Consider the following 23383-nt stretch of genomic DNA (forward strand, 5'->3'; position numbering starts at 1 on the left):
ACACTAATAAGCGTTAAATTAACCTGTGAATAGGTTTGCACCTTTGGTACTTGCGCTGGAAAAGCAATTAATATATGTATGTACTGGTATACCGCATGAACTTTGATTTATTCACGATTAACTATAGCGTTGCCAAATGTCCCGTATTTGCCGTGACGTCCCGTATTTTGCATTAAATTTGAAATGTTCCGCCGGGACCATATTTTTCCCGTGTTCGACAATTTCTTACATTCTTTTCAACCTGTAAACTTCTATTCAACATGGTCATGGTTTGACGCGGCTATTGTGAGTAGGTCATTAGCAAGCATTATTGCATGTAACTCTGTAAGAGAAATATAGCTAAAAATTACCNAGAAAATGCGCAACATCCTCCGCAATAAAAAAATCTAAAAAATCAATTGCAATTTTTAGCAACTCGAAACTTGCACTTTATTGTACCGAAATTGAATGGGCTATAAAACCGCATACTCGAAATCTTTCTAGAAGATCTAATTAAAAACATCGAAATTTTTATGAATTTTTTTTTAAGTTTAATTTTTGTGAACTTTTTGCAAGCTTTGAAACTTTTATTTATGTGGTATCTGATAACGAACGACCCATATTTTAAATGAAAATTATTAACAATATATAAATAAAGATAAGTTGCCAACAGCATTGAATTTTGCTGCTATTTATATTTACGTTCATACATATGTTTGTATAGATTAAAAAGTGTTGCCAAGCAATAAACGAAATTTATCATAAGCTTATAACTAATCTGAGCATTACTTCTTTGAAATGGATCACCTTTGTTAATATAACATGTTACGTAGTTGGGCGTTTAAAGCAAATCCTTTATTTCTCGATTTGTCCCGTATTTTTGGGACAAATTATGCTTATGTCCCGTATGGCTGGAAAAAAACCTGGCAGCACTAGTGTTTACCGGCTCGCTGTTAAAAGCGTGCGAGATATTAATATAAACAAATAAGTACATATGTACATATATACTTACGTAGTACGTACTTAGTCACATGAACATTTAAACCATTTCACATTAGGTCAAATGATTAATTTGGCTGTGCGAAAGTGCAATTTCATAAACGCAGTTTTACATTATATTTTTTGCCATTATATAGGGAATACTATAAAATGACAGAAACTTCACTTTGTTTTTGTATAATAAAAATCACCGTTAGACAGAAATCAAACAAAGTTACACTTTCTAAACGTTATTGACACGTTGTTTGCGCAACCGGTTTATTTCTTAAGTTTAAAGTGCATTTATTTTTATTAAGTTCGAATAATTAAAGGAAAGTTTTTAATGGAACACAAAAATATAAGTGAGAACCTGTATCCAAATTTAAAAAAAAGTAACTTTTTATAATTTCTTTGCAAAACAAGCTGACTTATTTGCATAACCTCAAAAATTTGCCTTCGGCAAGCGAAAAAGAAATGGAAATGTATAAAATGGGATGTAGTGAGTTGATTTTATTTAGCTTAAGCCGTTTTTAGCCGCTTTGAAGAAAATTTGTTTTCATTCTGGGCTATCATGCTAATACAAAATGCGAGATGTTTGTAGTTTGGCTGCTTGGATGTTCAAAGAAAGAGAGGCTTGGAAAACAAATTTGGTGCTATTGATATATGTATGCGAAAGTTTCATGAAAGTCTTAGAAGAAAAAAACGCGTATTTTTTGCGACTATTTATCAAACAAAGACGAAAATTATGGAAGTATTACCCAGTTTCTAACTGATGGAGTTGTTTTAGAAATCAAAAAGCCAACTGTATCGACCAGCGGCCAGAGTCTAACTTTCGCTATCGCTATCGAATTTTTGGCTATTTCCGAAAATTGCGTTCCTGTCCTCCCTTTCACTAAAAATAGCTTAGCCAAAATTTTAGTATTTTACCCGGCTGCAAGTGGCGCTTAAGGTTCGGTTTTTGCTTACAAATGCAACCCTGCCTATCGTTTGACACTTTTCATGAACTTGTAGGAAGAAAAACTTCGGACTAAAACCTGCAACTTCTGACTGAGAGATTGAAAAAATTAAATCTGAATATTGGTCTCATTTTCGAATAAAGAAATAACACTTTGGAGTTTGGTACTTACTTATGTATGAGGTAAGCGTGTTAATTGACATCATCGAAGGCCCGCCACTTGCCAAGATAAGATAGTACTCATCACGTTAAAACACATTTTTCGGATGATGACATACGTGAACGTACTCTTTGTCCCATTCAGCTTATACTGCCTGACTTATCACGTAATTTTCTTTCGTATCGTTTTCGATCCGTGAACGGATGTTACGATTCGAGCTCTGGTACTATGTACTTTACGGAAGCGATGCTGATGTTTCGCTGGGTGACACGTGTAGTACGGAAGTAGCAAGTTATCAAGTGTATTCACTACTAGGATAATTCTCTTGATCGGGCGATATTACTGCCTTTTGTAGGCTAGTTTCCCCAGCTGAATTTTACAAGATGGTAAGGTAATACCTTTCGGGAAGCTTTGTATTCAGTTTTGCTGGTTCGTTGGCTTTACGATTCCCCCTGGCGGCCTGGAGCCCACATTCTATATATTTCAACGTAATTACTCAGCTGTATCTATTAGAGAATAACGGCATTTTATGGCTACCATGTAGGTTGTCGGCTGTTTTTGAGCGATTTTAAAGCCACCTGGCTTTTACGAGTAGAGATCATATACTCATATACAATATATAGCATCACACTATACCAGTCATGTCCGAAAATTAAATAATTTAAGAATTCAAACTTGGAACGAATTCATAAACCATAATTTAACCATCGTAATAGTGATATCGATAACTATTTATTTGGATGAAGATGTCGAAATATGTACTAACTTTGATTTACATATCGACAACAACAAGGGTAAACATTTTGCTAACCATATCGATAAATAATACCTAGTTTCATAGAGGTTGAATAATAAATAAATCGGTCCATAAATGTTAATAAAATGAAATAAATCGATAAATTTATCGAATAACATGGGAATTGGAGTGATAGCTTGGATCAATAACGATTTATGTAGGTACATGAGTACATAGGTAATAGCATCAATAAATTAATAATCGACTAATCGATGATTTATAATTGATAAATTTATCGGAAAACATAAATTGAAAACTATCAAGAGAAAACGATTGTCAAAAATTATTCCGATGAATGTATGTCTCTATTTAACAGTTAATTGTTAAGAACTCCGGTCGATAATTGTACAGATATCAACATAACGAGCCCTAACCGCCAAAATAACGTAAGCGAGATTTTTTTTCAAAACCTTCCTTTTGATGCAGAAATGCACCTAAATGCTCTAGGAATATTTCAGCATCCAAAAGAAAATTTTGAAAAAGATGTCGCTTTCGTTATTTTGGCCGTTAGGGTGTGTGAATAAAAACTAAGAAAATGCTTTTTCTTTAAATTTCATACTTTTTATTTCAATTTGTTTGAATAAATCGATTAAAAATAATTAAAAATATCGGCAAATAAATCGGGGGAGAAATAGAAATATTCAATGTATAATGGAACACATATAGTACTCTATTCGGCTTGTAATACTATCATTTGTGATATGTACAATATAGAGCTGGGAGTTCTATCCGGATTTCTTGAATATTCACATATATAAATGGATATTAACTGGATATCCGGATAGGAAAATTAGCGTATATTAGCCGGATATCTGGACAAAAAAATAGAACTAATATTAACCAGATATCCGGATATCGGGTTTTTTTCTGTATACACGAATATCCGAACGGAACGATAAATAAATCGGCGGAGAAATTGAAATGGGCTTAAATAATGTGTAATGGAACACATACGCACATACATACATATGTACTCTATTCGCAGTATAGGGCTGGGAGTTCTATCCGGATTTTTGGAATATCCGAATATTCGAAATAATGATAAAAATGGTCGAATATCCGGAAAATATTTTACGGATATTAACCGGTTATCCGGATAGAATAATTAACGTACTGATGTTAACCGGATATCCGGATTTTATCCGCGCTTATCACGGGCTTGAATAATGTATAATGGAACCCATACAAATATATGTACATACATGCCTATGCCTAGAGTACATCTCTATACGGCTTGTAATTTGCACTCTTCGGTGTGATATGTGCATTTTAGGGCTGGGTGTTCTATACGGATTTTTTGAATATCCGAATAATCCGCATATTCGGATATCTGATTAAAAATCCGATTATACGGATAACAACCGCGATATTAGCCGGGTATTCGGATGTTATCCATATACACAAATATCCGAATGGATATCCGGATATCCAATTAAACGGATATTCCCAGCCCTGGTGTAATATATTTAAAGCTCATTATTTTTTACTGCATCGTTGCATGATTTCCACTTTGCGATACCACCCTAATGGTTGTGTATGCATTTTTGTTTAAAACAGTTTCTAGATCCTTTTATCCTACTGTACCTTGAACTTTAAGCTTTTCACGTGCAATAAGCTTTTTTCGATGCGATGACATTTTCCTTTTTCCCATTTTGACACACTCGTCGCAGCTGATTGCATATCCTGTCGTTTGTTGACGCCATTGCATTTGCTTAAACGAATGTAGTTTGTTATTACAAGCAGGAAACATTTGAACTTAAATGAAGCTAGCGAGAAACCACAGTAGAGATTTACATACATACATAGTAATAAATAGAAACATATGTACATATNACCACAGTAGAGATTTACATACATACATAGTAATAAATAGAAACATATGTTGGTGTATTTTTCAATTTAAAAATCCTTATTTCATTAATAAATTCTTTGCTACTTTCAGAGTTTCGAGCAACATGTAATTCAGCTATAAAGTGAATACCAATCGCCCTATCTTCTAAATTAGTACTTACATGTAGTCAAACATTTCTAATTAGTCCACCCCCTAGCCGTGTATTTCAAATGTTGACTACAGCTGCCAGACACAAATTGTTGACTTGAAAGCAACAAATATTAAATTTGTTCACATATGCAAACCTCATTCTCAAACAGCAATGGGCAACTTAAATAATCGTTTTAGTAAATTACCAAAACTGCCCGACGATGTCGATGATGGGCTCGAAACACTGGAAGAATATCAGAGCCGTTGGCGTTCGGTGCGCGTTATCTACTTCACAATGTTCCTGATGTCGCTTGGTTTCAGTATTATATTGACAGGCATATGGCCATACTTAAATAAGGTATTTATTTGATAGAATGATAAAAAGTCCTTATATCTAAGAAAAAATTTCACATTTTCACACTTGTTCATAGCTAGATCCACATGCTGGCAAAGAGTTCATGGGTCTTATCGTGGCCGCCAATCCTTTGGGACAGATGATTTTTAGTCCACTATTCGGTTGGTGGAGCAATAAAATCGGCACCATCCGCTTACCGTTGCTCTGCTCCATAGTGCTCTTCACAATTGCCAGTGGTCTTTATTCATCGCTGGAAATGCGTCCCGATAATGTCAAGTACTGGATGTTGATCTCACGTTTTCTGATAGGCGTCAGCTCGTCCAATATTGCTGTTTGTCGTTCATATCTGTCGGCGGCGACACGTCTCAGCGAACGCACTAAAGCTGTTTCGATGGTCTCACTCGCGCAGGTGTTGGGTTTCATTGTTGGCCCGGGCATGCAAACCGCCGTTACACCGCTGGGCAATGACGGCTATTCCCTCCTATCGGGCTTTTTTGTCTTCAACATGTACACCGCTTGCGGCTGGATAAATGTGATTATGAGCATTGGGAATTTTATTATGTTTCTGCCGGGATTATTTGAGGTATGTTAGCAAATAATGTTTAAAAGTTCTTTATAATGAAACTGAATATAAATTTTGAAATATAGGAACATAAGATCGCAGCACGTGAAATTATGATAAAGCAGGGCAAAAGCTCGGAGCGTGAAACGTGGAAAGCCATCAAACCGGATTATGTCTCAGCGTGGACATTGATTATGGCATTCTTTGTGTTGGTCTTCAATTTTGTGCTGCTCGAAACGTAAGTATTTACCTATAATCCAATGTTCTTTAAAAGTAGTATATTTTTCCTACCTGAAAATCGCATAGAATTCAAATGCCAGGTGCAGAGGTGTCCTTTGGTCGAACCACAGAAGCGGCAGAGATTTTTGACCAAAATCCCAATTTGTGCAAGTGACCCTAAAGTCTACAGTGTCCTGTAAGAATGCCTGTGAACCTCTTCTAAAATACTATCTTCTGTGGCCTATCATCATTGTTAAGTAAGACCAGCTCCATGTGTTACCATAGGTTGCACCACACATGTAAGAATGTAGATTCTAGTAAGGATTTTGGGACTACGCCCCCACGAGTTACCCTCTTGACCGATGGTGGTCATCAGCTTGCCCGCAGGCAAAGCTCTTTCAAGCTTTCTATACTAAATGTAGCTTTGCCCGCGAGGAGACCGGTGCCTACCACCGTTCTAGACCATTAATGCTTTTGTGNCTGAAAATCGCATAGAATTCAAATGCCAGGTGCAGAGGTGTCCTTTGGTCGAACCACAGAAGCGGCAGAGATTTTTGACCAAAATCCCAATTTGTGCAAGTGACCCTAAAGTCTACAGTGTCCTGTAAAAATGCCTGTGAACCTCTTCTAAAATACTATCTTCTGTGGCCTATCAACATTGTTAAGTAAGGCCAGCGAAAGTTGGGATCCTTATTTCTCCTTATTCTTGGATGATATGACCTTTTCTCTGCGAAAACTCTTTCACCTGCTCTCTGATTAAGTCTAAAAGATTCAGTTGTAGTATAATCTCCAGCCGTTGTAGCTTTGTTAGAGACGGTTTCACTGTGTCTTGGGTAGCCCTTGAGACTCAAGCTATCGCTCCATGTGTTACCATAGGTTGTACCACATGTAACAATGTAGATTCACTAAGGATTTCGGGACTACGCCCCCACGAGTTACTCTCTTGACCGATGGTGGTCATCAGCTTGCCTGCAGGCAAAGCTCTTTCAAGCTTTCTATACTAAATGTTGCTTTGCCCGCGGGGAGACCGGTGCCTACCACCGTTCTAGACCATTAATGCTTTTGTGGCTCTGAAACAGCGTTGCCGCGAGCTTGAAAAAAAGGATCAGTTGCCAAGCAGAAAAAGTAGCAAAAGCAAATAAAACTGTTACTTTTTGAACTTTTATTTGAAAAACAAAAAAAAATTTTATAATTAAATCCATAGTTATAAAAATAGTTTAATATTACTTGCTTCAACAAAAACCGAATCTGTATAACGAAAAGCAAACGTATAGGGCCTCCAAACCACACAAAATCATTGCGCAACCCGAGACTTGTCCAAGTCAATATTGTAGAAATTACTACACAATAAATTGGCGCAAACTTTATTTTGGCGAATCATGCGTTGTTTATTTTAATAGTTTCAGCCTTAAAACACAAAAAAATATATATAGGGTGGCTTAGGGGCCTTATAACAGCGGCGTGTGCAAAGAAATTCCGGGTTGTATGTCCCTTATATTTAAGAGTAACCAAATCAAACTAATATAAAATATTTTATTTTAAGACTTTCAATAACAGGAAAAAAATTATTTACCTTTAAACTAGTTATATTTGGCCCTATTATTTTTGATGAGAAAATGACATCGTCATCGACAACCATAATAGGGCCGACTATTCATAGTTTTCAAAAATCCATTTCATCAAAATGAGGCATTTATGAACAAAGAAGTATCAAATCACAAAATTTAGAATAAAAGTCTCAAAAATTATACAATTGTATCAAAACGGCAACGCTGCTCTGGGTATGTTTTAANATAAAGTGAGCTTTAAAGTTACAGGTTACTTGAGAAAACGGCCCTTAGAATAAAAGTCTCAAAAATTATACAATTGTATCAAAACGGCAACGCTGCTCTGGGTATGTTTTAGTTGAAGTGCTTTTTCCATAGAAGTTCGGCATTCACAATCAGTGTTAGATACCTCACTTCGCTGGTAACACTGACTGCAACTTCTCCTTTCCTGGAAGAGGATTCCTGGTCCATTTAGATATCGTATTTTTGTTTTCAGCTGAACCACATTTTACTCAATTTCGATTTAAGCCATACTGATTCGAAGTAGGGATGCTCTCTATCTACATATCTATGCCTACCAAAGACCCAGTATAATAATTATTTCATGGTGGAGTTCTAAAAAAGTCGTCCAAGTTTTCGTTAGAATTATAAAAGTCTTTGGATAATAATTATGTGCGAGAAAAAATTTTAAGTCATCGATAATTATTATTTTAAGACTTCTATAATAAAAGTCTTTTCATAATAATTATCAAAGACTTTTATTTTAAGACTTATATTATAAAAGTCTTGTCATAATAATTATATTGAGATAAATATTTTTAAGTCTTCAAAGACTATTATTCTGAGACTTTTATTATAAAAGTCTTTTCATAATAATTACGAGTGCGAAAAAATTGTTTAAGTCTTAAAGGACGGGGCTTGTTCAGGACCATTTCGGGATTAGTTCGGGACCCTTTCGGGATTAGTACGGGCCTAGTCTTGATGTTATTGTGTATAATCGTCTCCATTGATTTAGGCATCTCCTTGTAAGACTTATTGGGCGGAAAGAATTCGGTGGCGCGTAGTCTCTTCTGTCAAGATTCGGTATAAAGATTACTCGCGTCCTCTTCCACACCTGATGTTGTCCATCAGGTGGGGTAGTAGAAGTTTTCCCACCTGCCGTACTGGCCGTATTCTATCTACCCCCGAGGGTTTGAACTTATCAAAAGAACCGATCGCACATTGGGCTATTTTTCGTCCAAACAGGTTTTTTGCCAGCCTCCAGTCCAACGAAAATGGTCCAATGTCTCTAGGTTCCAGCTCTAGTTATAGCGGGGAGGAATCGCGAAGTTTGCTTGCCAAGCAGGGTCAGAGCTCTTTCCTATTGGATTGTTTAAGCTCCATTTGTCAGCCTAAGCGCTAGTTTCTACACCGTTCCTCTTGGCTTTGTTAAGCTATGCCGCTGGAGAGGTTGAATGAATTAGTTACTTCACGTATATATGTTTCTCAAACCTTGTATTTTAGCTTTCCTGAGTTGCTTATTGTATCAAGTTAGACTAGTTGGGTATTCGTCACATCTTTCTTAGCGTTGATGATGAGTGAGGAGTATAATTTCAATCTAGAAGGATGACAGAGGGACGAAGTTGGAGGTGGGCAAGGCATCTCTCTCCCATCGATATGGTTAAAACATATATGTGGATAAGATTTTCACTGCGATAAGATTTAGTACCACTCCTAGATCGCTTCCTAGTCAGTTTAGCATCCACTCTTCTGGCTTGCTTTTGTTAGCTGATATGATTTTGACCCTAGGCATGAAAGTTGTGATAATTTTTCACTTATTTTAAACTCTAATGGCGCTTGATCTGCATGCAGTTTCAGGGATTTCCTTTTCCTGGGTTGTTTAGAATATATCGTTCCAGTTGAGGTAAAATCTAAGCAAATGCCCAGTAATAAGTACTTTTCAAACTACCTTCAATGTAACAAATAGCCAACGTTTAATTTAGATTTTTCTAATTTCATTTCCTTTTCTTCTTTTCTAGTCTCGGAACTTCGCTCACTATGGATCAATTTGCATGGAGTAATCATGAGGCGCTCTACTATATGGGCATTCTTATGTCAGTTGGCGCCGTTGTTTCACTTGTCACGTTCGTTGCCATAAATCCGCTTTGTAAAATGTTCCCCGAACACTACGTACTCATCTGGGGTGGCTTCTCGCTGATGGTACTCGGTCGAGTGCTCTACATACCCTGGGGTGATTCACCACCCACCATCGCTGAAGTTTACAATGTGACAATACCGTTGACGGGCAACGCTACAATAGATCTCAGCCCGGATGATGAAATTTTCCTAGGTTGCCCCTCAACACAGCCGTGGTGTGAACGTACACCAGCACTAACGCTTACACAATTTATAATCGGTTATGCTTTTACATCGATTGGCTATCCGATTGGTGTGACATTAATACAGACGATATTCTCTAAGGTGTTGGGACCACGACCGCAAGGTGTTTGGATGGGTCTGATGACCGGTGCGGGTTGTTTATCGCGCGTGCTGGGGCCTGTTTTTGTGGGTGTGATTTACACACGGTATGGTACTTATTGGACGTTTGGTATAACGTCGGTAATGATGTTGGTGGCGATGATATGGCTGCTGCTATCAAAGTGAGTGGACGGTTTTTCGTTTCTTGACGCTCCTATACTAATAATTAAAATGTATATTTCCTTTTAGAAAACGTTTAATACCACCGAGTTTCGACAATCCATTGGCAGGCGCTGAAATGCAAACTTTAAGTACAAATAAAATGCCACTCCCGCCTGTTGAAGGAGAGTACAAAATTGTGGCACAAAGTAGTGAAGAAGCACCTGCGCTGTCAGAGAGGGATGATGATTTGGACACTGCACTAAATACCGCACTTTGTTCGAACAAAAACAACATCACAATAGTTGTGGCTGAAAAGTGATACCTCTGAGGAGCAAGGGATATTTTTTTCTGCTGCCACTCAAACTGCGGCTACTTAGTAATCACTAAGTTTAAACGCCCGATCTGACTGGTTTAAACTAAGATCAGCCAATCAAATGTCAGCCAGCTGTTAAATTGAAACTCAGTTCACTTAATCTAAGTTTAAATTGGCACTGAAAAACTGGGCCTTAGGATTTAGTTTTTGGTATACAGGGCGTAGATGCATATGAAGTAAAGAAAAGACTAAATACGTGCTTCGTTATACATATAAGTATATTTAATATTAAAATTATTGAGTTGTTTCAACAAAAGTTTGCTATATTTTATTATGGAAATATATTGCCATTACTTAGTTACTTCACAAAAAATTCGTTTTATACATATTATGTATTGGGCTTATACTTGTAAATACTTACTATATACAGATAAAAATTATTCTTATAAATAATTTTTATATTTTAAATAATGCAGTTTGGTAGCATATTTAAATACATATTTAAAATTCAAAATGTTTTAAAAGATGTTGAGAAAAAATATAAAAGCAAAAGTTGTTGCGCTTATTTTAACAGGCAGTTTTCAGTGGTCTATAAACGGTGTTCACATGAGGCGATTTTCCAGGGATTTTAGAGGCCCCCTAAACTTCATTGGAAGCGATGAAAGACCGTTCACACCAGACGATTGTTGCTTTCAACTATAAGTTGCCTGCAAAATCGCCTCATGTGAATACCGTAATAGTTTGTGAAAGCCGCTACATGGGAAACTGATTACCTAGTTTTAAGTTCATTAGAAAGAAGAGAAAAGAAAGAAAAAAAGGACATTTCAACTATTTATTTTATGGAGAGAACATCGCTCGGTTCTCGTGGGTCCTCGTTTTCGGTTTAGGTTGACGGACCATTTTCTCGCTCTTTCATTTTTATAGTTAAGTTTAGAAATGGTTTGGAAATCCTCTTTTCAACTAAGGCTCTTAGGTTTTCTCAGCTTATATAGCGTTATAGGTATACATTAATCTAAGAATATGAGCGTACATAAAAAAAAAATGTGATGAATAAAAACATTAGACAGTTCCAGAAAAGAACGTCGCTGCCTTTTTACATTTTTCAGTCGGATCTTAAAGTATGACAGGTATATTTGCTGAATTTCCTTGCTTATATTTATGGTCCGCTGTGTTTCTTTTGCTTCACTGATAATTTGCTGGACGGTTTGGTAGAAGAAGAAGAAGAAGAAGAAGAGGTTTGGTAGCACTGACAAATGAATGTATACACAAACAGGTATTCTGCCATTTGTTTCTCTTAACTTGATTCAAATAAATAGCCGTTATGTTAGATATTTATTTAAGTCAATACTATTTCATTCGAATGTACTTTTCCGCATTTAGTGAGTTCAATTTTGTAATTTCGCCATCCTCATGCTAGTAGTATAAAATTAGTGCTGCCAATCCCAATAATAATGATCCAGATCCTTTCCGTGAGAAATAACTGAGCTGTATAACCCAAGAAAACACAACTATTGCTGTTCCTATCTGGAGTACAAAATTTTATTATTATTTTCTAAGTTCATTCACCTCAAGTACCCTTTCTGCTCATTACCCATCAGATCTCCTCCAAAGATACTTCAACTTTTGCAAAAGGAAATATTTTGATTATTCCAGAAGAACTTTTTTTATCAAAAAAGTAATTGCAATTGAATTAATTGCCGTGTGCAATTAAAAATTTAATTTCAATTAATCTTTAAATTGCAATTAATTCAATACATATTAAAAACTTTATTGTGAATATATTTCTTTGCTTATCTATGTATAACCGATTGCAATAGATCCTGCCAGATATCTGATAGCTGGGTTAGTTGCGTTCGTTATCTCCCAGAAATAGTCCGAAGTTGTCAGATTTAGTCCAAAAGCGTTTCCTAACTTGAAAATGACAGCAGAAATAAGAGATCAACTGTGACTCTTCAGACCGAAGAAGTCAGATTTATAGCCCAGTTATGCATACTTGCACTGCTACACAATTTTTACGTAAAAATCAAAACCCAACAGAATTCTACATGTTAAGTGCTATGCATTGGGTAACCGCTTACACGCAAAGCCCGTGTAACCGAAACTTATGTGATAACTCTCATGCAAAGCTAAGTATGCATAACTGGGCTATCAGTCAGAAGAATTTTTGCTGGCAAAATCTTGAAATGTGTCAAACTCAACTGAATTTAAATTAACGGAAATTAAAGAATACACGAAAAGTGAATTGAAAATGGAAGGAGGCAAAAAATAATTGATATAGTAAGTGTTTATTGTGCATGTGCTTGTGGGAATTTGTTTTGTACATACATTTCTATTCTTATTTGACACTAGTTTTTTTGTTGCCGTTGTGTGTTGCTGTTATTCTCTTTTAGTGAGCGCATTTTACTTACGCTCTTCCATTTTGACACTTGCTTAGATCATGATAAAAATATAGTAAGGTAGAACCGTTGTTCTGTTGCACTCAATATTCAATAAACATTTTCACGAATATTTTGCCCTATAAACTACTTCCAATCTCTCCGCAATTGTACTACCTTACCAACGAAGAATTTTTAGGCACTTAATGATCGACAACTATTTGTTTGCCGTAAGTCATCGGGCAATTGAGGAAAACCAGTCTCCGAAGGACCGTCACTCGCCATCGCGAAAATGCGAGCTTTCATTCATCAGCGCAAAACACTAAGGGCCGGTTGCTCAAAGCCTGGTTGACACTAATCACCGGTTAACATCGTTATCGACGTTTTCGACTCCATATATATAACACGGTGTCGGTAACGTCGATAATGATGTTTAATCGGGGATTAGTGTCAACCAGGCTTTGAGCAACCGGTCCTAAGAATTAATACGTCATCCACCTGTCAGCCTGGTGACAACCGTTTTTATTTGGCCTTCGAGAATCTTAGGTACTAACTTCAGAGTGGGAAAACTGTTTCGAAAATTGGTTCAAAGGAATGCAAACATGTTTAGAAACAAATTTGGCTTCATAAATGGAATCATTGCTCAAAAACACGCCAACTTTGAGGACCTAAAGTAATCGTGTTATTCGGATGACATCAGTAAATTGGAAAAAATGCAGGATGAAGTGCATTGAGAGGTCCAAGGAAACTATGTTAGGGAATAAGTCAAGTCATTCTCGGTTTTACGGATTCACTAAGGGCCGGTTACTCAATGCCTGGTTAACACTAATCTCCGGTTAAACATTGGTATCGATGTCTTCGACTCCATGCATACAAGAGGGAGTCGGTAACGTCGATAACTATGTTTAACCACAGATTAGTGTTAACCAGACATTGAGTAACCGGCCCTAAATTTACGAACATACATAGGAGAACTTTAGCGTGCACTCAACGAAGAACGTAACGAAAATGCAATGAAATTTGCCGTATCTGATGTACTTACATATGTATAAGTACATACACCTATCGTCGTTTAAAGTACCAAACCGCGTATAGTCATTCTGCAAAACCGCGTAACTGACATTGGCTGCCTAAAATTGGATTTGCTCACACAAGCTCTTGGCTCAATCCTTATCCATTCGTCCTGAAATATACTAGCCAGAAATGCGATTGCTTTATAAAAAAGAGAACCATTTTGCAATTTGAGTGTTTTTACGCTCTGGAAATTAATTTCTTGCACTTTAAACGACGATATGTAAATTGTTTGTGAGAACTAAATTAAAATAAACGCTGAGAGTCAAATGAGAGCAAGTACTTCATGGGTATTAGTTTAAGTGAAACCGGCTGTTCAACCACGTTTTCTAACAATGCATTACACGGCAGATTTTAAATACATATTTATTTACATATGCATGTACATTAGACCGTACTAGTATCCTAATATTTTAGATCAAAAACGTCAATATTTACTTCTTCTCATAATAATTATGCGGGACTTTTATTTATTTTTCGTCTCGTGGGATGTTTATTTTAAAACGGAAATGAATGATTTCTTTTCATAATAATTACATTCGACTTTTTTTCTAATCTCTCGTGACGTTTATTTCAAGACGTCAATGGTTTACGTTTTCTCTTAGAAGAATCGGTAATTGTACTGCCGATGCGGCAGCCCTTTTCAAAAAACTAAAACCACGTAAAAAAGCTCTTTAATTTGACACCTCATTTTTGAAAATCGAATGAACGACACAGATTTGATGACATGAATAATCGTGGCGTTAAATATTTAACGCGTCAAATCTCCGAACTCAATTAAGAAGTTTCATTTCAATAAAACTCCCATAATTATTAAGAGAAGACGTAAATCATATTCGTCTTGAAATAAACGTCCCGAGGGACGAAATAAATAAAAATGCTATATAATTATTATGAGAAGGACGTGAATCATATTCGTCTTAAAATAATCGTCCCGCGAGACGAAAACAACTTTTCCATTAATCAGTAATAATTATAGAGCAATATTTAATTTTATTTCTTTTAATCGTTATGGTCTCTGGAAAAAAACGATCCCCGGACACCACTGAGTCCAAAGTACTTTGCAGGAATATTAAAAAAAAAAAATAAATAAATTTTGTCTGAATGTTGAGGCTGTGTTTTTACATTTTTCGGCATTTACATTCGGATCTTAAAGTATGATACATCGATGTTCTTGTTCCAAAGTTCATTGACGTCATCCCCGACATTGCAGTACTTATCCACCAGATCTCAGTTCCTACCACCCTAATGCCATTATATTAACTATATAAAAAAAATAATTTATTTCCGAATGCACGTGTCACCGCAAAATGTATTACAAAAATATTTTAGACTGTACGGCGAACTTTTCTTGTTTGCTTCTGAGGCGGTGCGGTCTAATGTACATCTGCGCATGACTTGCATGCATGTGTCGGTGATATTACTGCAAAAGGCCTTACTTGACATCTTTTTGAAAATGAATTCTTTTAAATATTTGATAAGTTTGCTCTTAAATACAGTTCCATGCTAAAATAAAAAGATAAGCTTTGAAAACTACAAGATTTATCCCCACTTTTAGAATGGGTTTGAAGCGTTTTAAATGATTTTTTGATTCCGCAGTAAAATTTCCAATTCGCCAACCTGCCTTTTGCATTATTTCTGACATGTGCAATAATAAATACGAACCCACGCGTAGTACATATATGCAATTGTAATTACAAATATGTATGTGTGTACGCACACGTTTTTATTTATTTACACTAGGGTTATCTTTGAAGATTTATATATTTTTGNCTGCCTTTTGCATTATTTCTGACATGTGCAATAATAAATACGAACCCACGCGTAGTACATATATGCAATTGTAATTGCAAATATGTATGTGTGTACGCACACATTTTTATTTATTTACACTAGGGTTATCTTTGAAGATTTGTATATTTTTTGAATTTCCTTAAAATTCTCTTTTATTTGACGACAATTTGTATTATTTACTTATTTTTTTATATAATTGTATTAAAGTTTTTATATTTTATTATTTTAAAATTACAAAATATGTACATATACATATGTATGTATGTACACATTTTTATTGTCATTTAACTTTTAGAAACTTATTTTATGTATTGTTTTCTGTTTTTAGTAAAATAAATTTTTTTACTTAAGAAACATTTTTTAATATAATTTAATTTTTTGAAACTTGTTTTATTTCTCTTTTTTAATACCATTTTTTCTCTTTTATCATTAAATTTTCTTCTAGTTAGATTTTATTGTTAATTAAAAGTATACATTTTTTTTCATTCTATTTAATTTTTAGAAACTTAGTTTGAGTGTGTTTTCTTTCTTTACCTTTTGAGTTTAACCTTCTTTGAATTTTTAATTTTTTTGTTTTACATTAGAGATACAATTTTTAGTTTTTTTGGTGTTAATTTAAGGGATTTTTTTTTAATTATGTAATTTAATTTTTCGAAACTTATTTTTTTTTCATTTCATTTTTCATAGTTTTCTTTTAATATTTAGATTTTACTGTTAAAAAATTGCGTTTTTAATTTAATTTAATTTTTAGAAACTTATTTTGTGTTTATTTAATTTAAAGTTTCTGCCTCTTTTAATTTAGCTTTGTTTGATTTTTTAAATTTTATTGTTTTCATAAAGATTTAATTTTTTTTGGTTATTTTTTTTATTAACTTAGTTTTTGAAAATTTTTTTCTATTTTCATAAAATTTTCTCTTAATTTTTAAATTTTATTGTTAAAGAATATATTTTTAATGCCATTTAAATTACTTTTTGTTGTATTTGTTTTCTTAATTTAATTCTATCCTTTTTTAAATCTAACTTTCTTTGAATTGATGGTCTTTATTGTTTAAAAAAACATTTTTTTTAACATCATACAATTTTTAGTTGTTTTCTCGTAATTTAAAATTTTTTGTAATAGAATTTAATTTTGAAACTTATTTTCTTCTTTATTTTTTTCTTTTTTCATAAAATTTGTTTTTGTTTTGTTTGCTTTTATTGTTATATTTTTTAATTTCATTAAATTTTTATAGACTTTTTTGTGGTGTTTGTTTTAATTTTTCCTTCCTTCATATAAGTTTCTTTAAATTCTTAGTTTTTTATTGTTTTAAAAAGAAAAATATTTGTTTAATTTCCTAAAGCGTTTAGAAATTTATTTTATTTTTTATTTCTATGTAGTTTAAATTTTTTTTTTAGTATAATTTTCTTTTGATGTTTGGTTTTTATTGTTTTAAAAAGAAAAAAATGCAATTTAATTTTTAGAAAAACTATTATATTAATTGACAAAGAGAACGCCGCTTTGACCTCCCCGCATGCAGATCTTTAAATTAGTCTTTCGAAAGGCAGAAAAGAGCCTTGCCAGAATTGACAATTTTCTTACGAAAGGTTATAATATTTTGGCACATAGTAGTCCTGGCACATATCAAAGGCCAGATGCAAGGATACAATTATCAGAGCAGACCTCCTTAGCAATTGAGTCCAGGGCTAGCTGCACCAGCACGCTCGTTTTCAGTTCTGTGCCGCGTCCGCTTCAAAAAATTTAACATCTTATTAAGCAACGCTCTAGTACCACCCTATTGTACAAATACGTAACTGTGTGAATACATAACAAACATATGTATATAACCGTACATATCGCACACCGTCTTCAAAAGAGGCACAACTCAAAATTTGGCATTTTTGAAATTATGCGCTAAAAGTTTACACAGAGCTTTTATTTACCTTTCAGCAAAGCTGGAGCAAATTTTTGTTATAATTTGTTGAAAAAAGGTTAAAGGCTCTGTTATGCATACTTGGCATTGCATGCACTGCTATACCATTTTTACGTAGAAATCAAAAACCAACAGACTTTTACGTATGTAATGCTGTGCGTTGGGTAACAGTTTACACGCGAAGCTCATTTAACAGATTCCTTATGTGACAACGCTCAAGCAATGCCAAGTATGCATAACAGAGCCGTAAGTCTCTCGTGTCCATATGGTTAGTATTTGCTACGAAATAGTTTTTCGCATTTTCTGACGAACGCGTAATTTTGAGTTGTGTCTCTTTTGAAGATCGTGTGCGATATATGCACCGCATGCACTCAGGTTGATATTGCCCGGCAAAGAGCAGAAAAAGGCAAATAAAAATATGTAAGTGGGCAAACAAAGCCGGTCATGAAATTTCATCCGCTCATCTACAACTACGCATCTGCTACCGCTCAATTTAGTTTTTGCTCGCATTTCGAGTGCAACAGTTATTCGTAAAGTAGACGACGGGCTTTTGTGTTCTTAATATTCAATATGGAGCGTTGGGCTAATTGTACAGCTGTGGTGACCGGTGCCAGCTCAGGCATTGGTGTGGCCATTGTTAAGGATCTACTCAAGGCAAATATGAAAGTTGCTGGACTTGGCCGCCGCAAGGAACGCATGGAAGAGTTGCGAGCCACGCTAGCCGAGGATCAACAAAAGCGTTTTTATCCCGTTGCCTGTGATGTCTCCTCGCTAGAATCCGTCAATGCAGCTTTTGATTGGATTATCAAAAATTTGAGTGGCGTTGATGTGTTGGTGAACAATGCGGGCATTTATAATGTTGGACAAGCTAGCACAATGAACCCAGTGGAAATTCAACAAGTCATACAAACCAATGTCATGGGTGTGGTTTATTGTACGCAGCATGCATTCAAATCCATGAAAGAACGTAGCGTAGATGGCCATGTGGTGATCATTAATAGTGTTGTGGGTCATTATGTGCCACAAAATGATGCACAAACAACGCCAACCTCAAATTTGTATGCGCCAAGCAAATATGCCTTGACTGCGCTCACCGAGGTTTATCGGCAGGAGTTTAGAGGACTGGGTACAAGGGTTAAAATAACTAGCGTTAGCCCCGGTTTAACAGATACGGACATGGTAGCTGCTCGTTCAAGGGGCGGTAAGAAGCCAATTCTACAACCAGAAGATGTATCAAGCTGTGTACTCTTTACACTTTCTACGCCAGCGCATATGCAAGTACATGAGATTACTGTGAAGCCGATGATGGGCGAATGAGAGGCTATTTATTTGATGTTATTATAATATATATATTTTTTTAATGTAAGTGTGATAATAAATGTTGAAAAATCTAAGTTAACTGCGCACAACCCGTGCTGTTCTTTTCCGTCTGCGATCGTCTTCATCTTGCGATTCGAAATACTTGAAACCGAGCCACTATGCATTGTCTTCTGAACTCCGTCAAAAGTGACTCCGCTGCCAAGCTTGTCCCGATAAAATAGAAAGCGAAGTGGTGTGGTCGTGCGAGTCTTGCTGGCATGATGACATGACCAGGAAGTCAACTATTAGCAGGCATCATTCCGAGCCTATGTACATACATATATGCGCAGTGGAGCTTTTAGAGTAGAACTCCACAACAAAGCCTTTCAGCCATTGTGACTTTCGGCGCTCAAGCCGTAATACTAGATTTATAGCCGAATAGAGAGCTAAAAGGCTGATATGCTTATATTGGAGTTGTACTCTTAGTTCCTTCCTCAAGGACAGCAAACCGTTGTTACAGTACTTCCTACTTTAGCACCCAGGATGAGTTGTTTTGATAGCCAGCGCATAAAATTGATTGAGTTGTCTTGCGGTCCTTGTAGGAGGAACAGTCGGATTATGTCAAATTTTGTAGTCATCGCCTTGCTAATCGACGATAAGGTCATGCTAAAAGATTCTAAGTAATAGACTAGCGTTAAACTTTCACCAAGCAAGCCATTTGAATTTTGTTTTATAGATATTGAAAGCAGGCAACCTAGGATAACGCAGTTATTTTATTTTTAATATCATGGAAAATATCGAAAGCTTTAACCTACACCTTTTGCTTTGCAAATAGCCTACAAGCCTAATGTACTAATTGCACCTGCAGTACCCAACCACAACAGAAAGTCCTAATACGGGTAAACAAATGTACGCCAAAAAGGAGATGACAACAAGTAATTTTTAAGCAAAAAGCAAAACCGACTTCAATTCTCATATAAAAATTTAAGGAGTACCGTTAATTTTTTTACGATCCAATGATCGTATCTAAACCAAATTAGTATGTGAGACACTACCTTTCCGATGTAAAAAGATTTATCGAAATCGGGTGACGTGGTCCAAAGATATGCGGTAACATACATAAAGAAAAATAATAAAAATATTCCGACGAATTGATAACCTCCCTGTAGGGAAAACACGAACTAGTGAACCAAATTTCTAGTTCAGTACTAGTTCTTTTTCGCCAAAAACGAACCAGTCCGATAGTAACTAGACACGCACCAGTCCAAAAGCAATGAAATGTGGTACTTTCACTAAACTATTTTATTTAAAATTTTAAACGCAGGGAAGGTAATCATTATGAGAAAAATAATTTAAATCAGCATTTATTCATTATTTTATTATTATTATTGAGTTTTATTTTTTCGCTCAAACGGATTACAAATAATGATTATTTTATGATTTTTATTATTTCGCGCAGAGATTATCATTAATTTTGAGTTTTATTTTTCCACTTCAAAATAATGACAATTTATAAAATTGAAAAGGCCATACATACGCAACCTACTGAAATTTTTACCTCTAAAGTTTGGGTCTTATTCCTTTTATAAGGGTGCGGCTACCTCTCAAAAGGAGATGTCGGTTATCACGCTGGTATAGTTTCTGAGTTGCTTAATAATCATTATACTTAGTGATTCTATAAACAAAGGCCAAGATCCTGAAGGACAATTGAGAAAGGCAATGCAGTTGCAGAAAAAGAGGCATTTAAAAAAAAGTGTCAAAATAATTACCACTTTCTCACTAAATTTATTTAAAAATGCAAGCCACCAGAGCTACCTTTTTTTAAGAAAAGACAAATAAATTTTTTTTATGCAATCCACCACAGCTACCTTAATACAGTCAGTCAATAAAGTTTAGGTACAACGATTTTTTTACAATACCGGCAACTATTTTTTTAATATTTTAGTTTTCGGTAATTTTTAATAAAAATATGGTCAATTCTACAACAAAATCTCCAAAAATCAGAGTTCCAAACGTTGTGCAAAATTTAAGAAAATTCTGCAAAATTTCATTAAAATAATTCACTTTCTATTTACGCTCTCTAGAAAAAGTTTTTTAGCCCATTCAATTTTAGTATAATAAAGTGATCTATTATTTTTATTGGCCAAATAATAGACATAAGATTATCATTATGAGAAATGTAAACATAACAAAACTGTCAAAGCTAAACTTCAAAATGGGGGGGATTGCCAGATGAATGTACGTAACCAATAGTTATTCAAGACACGAACGATTATATCAGTATAGACACGAATTGACATGGCCACTATGAAAACGCCCACACTGACATACGATAAAAGAATCGGTGGTCACATACCACCAGACTAGAAAAATATATTTCTTTTTGGAATTGGACTCGGAGCGAACCACACTCATCAGCCCTCGCAAGAACTGAATTACAACCAAGTAATTAAAGTGGATTAAAAGCTGGTATTAAAAGCTGGCGGCATTCGGGGAGTCGATACTCACCCCTCAGTGGAAATTAATAGAGGCAAAAGGTGCCGTCACATTCCTTCCGGCAAATCCCCAGCCATGTTGTTGCGTAGATTAAAGAAGTTGTGAGCATCAAATCGGGACTATTCATTTGACAGCAATTGAGTCACCATAAGCCGGTAATACAAAATCATTACACGTAAGTCAGCCACTTTCTTGCCATCATCCATTGGAAACGAGCTATCCATCAACCATAAATAAAGATTCCTGTTTGGACCGTCAAACCAAGGTCAAGCAAATCAGAAGTGCAAGTGTGAGGAAGCTAGGACTTACCAAACAACAAAAAAAAAATTGCTAAATATCAATGGTAAGTCCTAGCTACCTCAAACTTGCACTTTGTTATACTAAAATTGAATGGGCTAATAACTGAGTACTTAACTTTTTTCTAAAGAGTGTAAATTGCAATACTTGGATGGAAATTCGCAGAGTTTTCTTTAATTTTGCATAAGGTTTGGAACTCTGATTTATGGGGTTTTTGGTGTAGAATTAACCATATTTTCATAAAAAATTAGGGAAAAATAAAATATTTAATAAATAGTTGCCGGTATTGTAAAAACTTCACTGTACCTAAACTTTATTGACTGACTGTATATCTTATTTAAGTTAAGTACGACAAAAACTTTCGAAGTACTTCATATACATATAAGCTTAAAAAGAACGGAATTTACTTAGAAACCAATATGCTTAAATTTAGACAAGTAAGACAAAGTGAACTAATATTTTTACTTTTAAGCAGAACGCACTTTTGTTTTTTATTTACTACTTAAGTTTAATACTACTACTACTACTAATGTGGTTTATAAATTTTTAATAAATGCGTTTAAACATTTGTGATTGTATTGTCCTTCCTTCAACCGATCGTATTTAATATAGAAGGGAAATGTTTCGACAAGCATGATTAGAAATGTATATCTAAGTTGACGAATTTATAACAGGTTGGGAACTGCATATAAAAAATGGATACAGATCGAACTAGATCTCATCTGTCGAATTAGGAACTGGTTTGGAACTAAAGAAAAGGGGATGCAGAACGAACTAGATCTCATCTGTCGAATTTGGAACTGGTTCGGAACTATCGAAAAAGGGATGCAAAACGAACTAGATCTTATCTGTCGAATTTAGAACTGGTTCGGAACTAGAGCCAAAGGGATGCAACGGGGGACAATTGACACTTCCTAGAACATCGCAATGTTAAATTCGCCAGTCGCTAGCATGCAAAAGAGAATTAACGCGCACTAGTCATGGTTCCAAACGCACTAGAACCGAACCAGTTCCGCACTAGTTCGTTTCCCCACAGGGCTACTCTTCTTTTTGAAGTCGGTTAGAAAACCAAGCAACCGGCTGACTCAGTGGAGACGGCGGGGTTGCTAGTGGGCAAACAATAAGACGAGGCAATACAATAAAGCGATCGAAATTATTATATGGGACAACAACAATTACACGTAGAATGGCACCAACTATTGATAAGTAACCAACTATGTGCCAGACAAATGTGAACACAAGGGTGAGCCCAAAATTATGAGACAAGCACTAAGTATTTAAATACGTACAAAAATATTTAAAAGACAAAACAATAAAACAATAAAAATAATAAGCAACAATAATGCAAACAACAACCTTGTTTGCTTGGTGAACCCGACGTGAGGTCCCACCAGAAGGTTACAAACCCACACGCAATACCTTCCAATCTGCTGGGGGTAACCTTAACCCGCCAAGTGACTGGGCTCTGGTTGCGGAACGCTAGAAGTGCGGGAAACGAGATTATGACTTTTAACTTTCCCTCCCCAATCCCAATAGGTTTTCTTTAACAACTGTGGCCATGACTTTTTTCCACCTGTCTCTATATATTCGAAACACTGTGTCCTGTATCGGAAACGTCGTAGGTTTCTTAACGCACTAGTGCAGATACCGGCGGTTAGTAGCAGTGCGCCCGCCGTC

At 35.4% G+C, this 23383-nt stretch overlaps 2 protein-coding genes across 3 annotated transcripts; both read left to right on the top strand.

The window, feature by feature from the left end:
* The first annotated feature begins 4813 nt into the window (after positions 1–4813).
* Positions 4814–11511, top strand: Cln7 (CLN7/MFS domain-containing 8). 2 transcript variants are annotated; one of them, XM_017627819.1, is made up of 5 exons: positions 4814–5207; positions 5281–5787; positions 5853–6004; positions 9551–10171; positions 10239–11511. In XM_017627819.1, exons 1-5 carry the CDS (start codon positions 5022–5024, stop codon positions 10468–10470), a joined length of 1698 nt encoding a protein of 565 aa, XP_017483308.1. In that variant the 5' UTR covers positions 4814–5021; the 3' UTR covers positions 10471–11511. The 2 variants fall into 2 exon arrangements, with proteins under 2 accessions (XP_017483308.1, XP_017483309.1); XM_017627820.1 differs by having other exon boundaries at positions 5122–5207; positions 5285–5787.
* Positions 11512–18095: 6584 nt separating this feature from the next.
* Positions 18096–19008, top strand: LOC108372170 (farnesol dehydrogenase-like). Its single transcript, XM_017627821.1, has one exon. It carries the CDS (start codon positions 18185–18187, stop codon positions 18929–18931), a length of 747 nt encoding a protein of 248 aa, XP_017483310.1. The 5' UTR covers positions 18096–18184; the 3' UTR covers positions 18932–19008.
* The last annotated feature ends 4375 nt before the right edge of the window (positions 19009–23383 follow it).

Source organism: Rhagoletis zephyria, unplaced genomic scaffold (assembly GCF_001687245.7).
Source record: "Rhagoletis zephyria isolate East Lansing unplaced genomic scaffold, Rhagoletis_zephyria_1.1 Rzeph_scaffold_05504, whole genome shotgun sequence".
Classification (NCBI taxonomy): Eukaryota; Metazoa; Arthropoda; class Insecta; order Diptera; family Tephritidae; genus Rhagoletis; species Rhagoletis zephyria.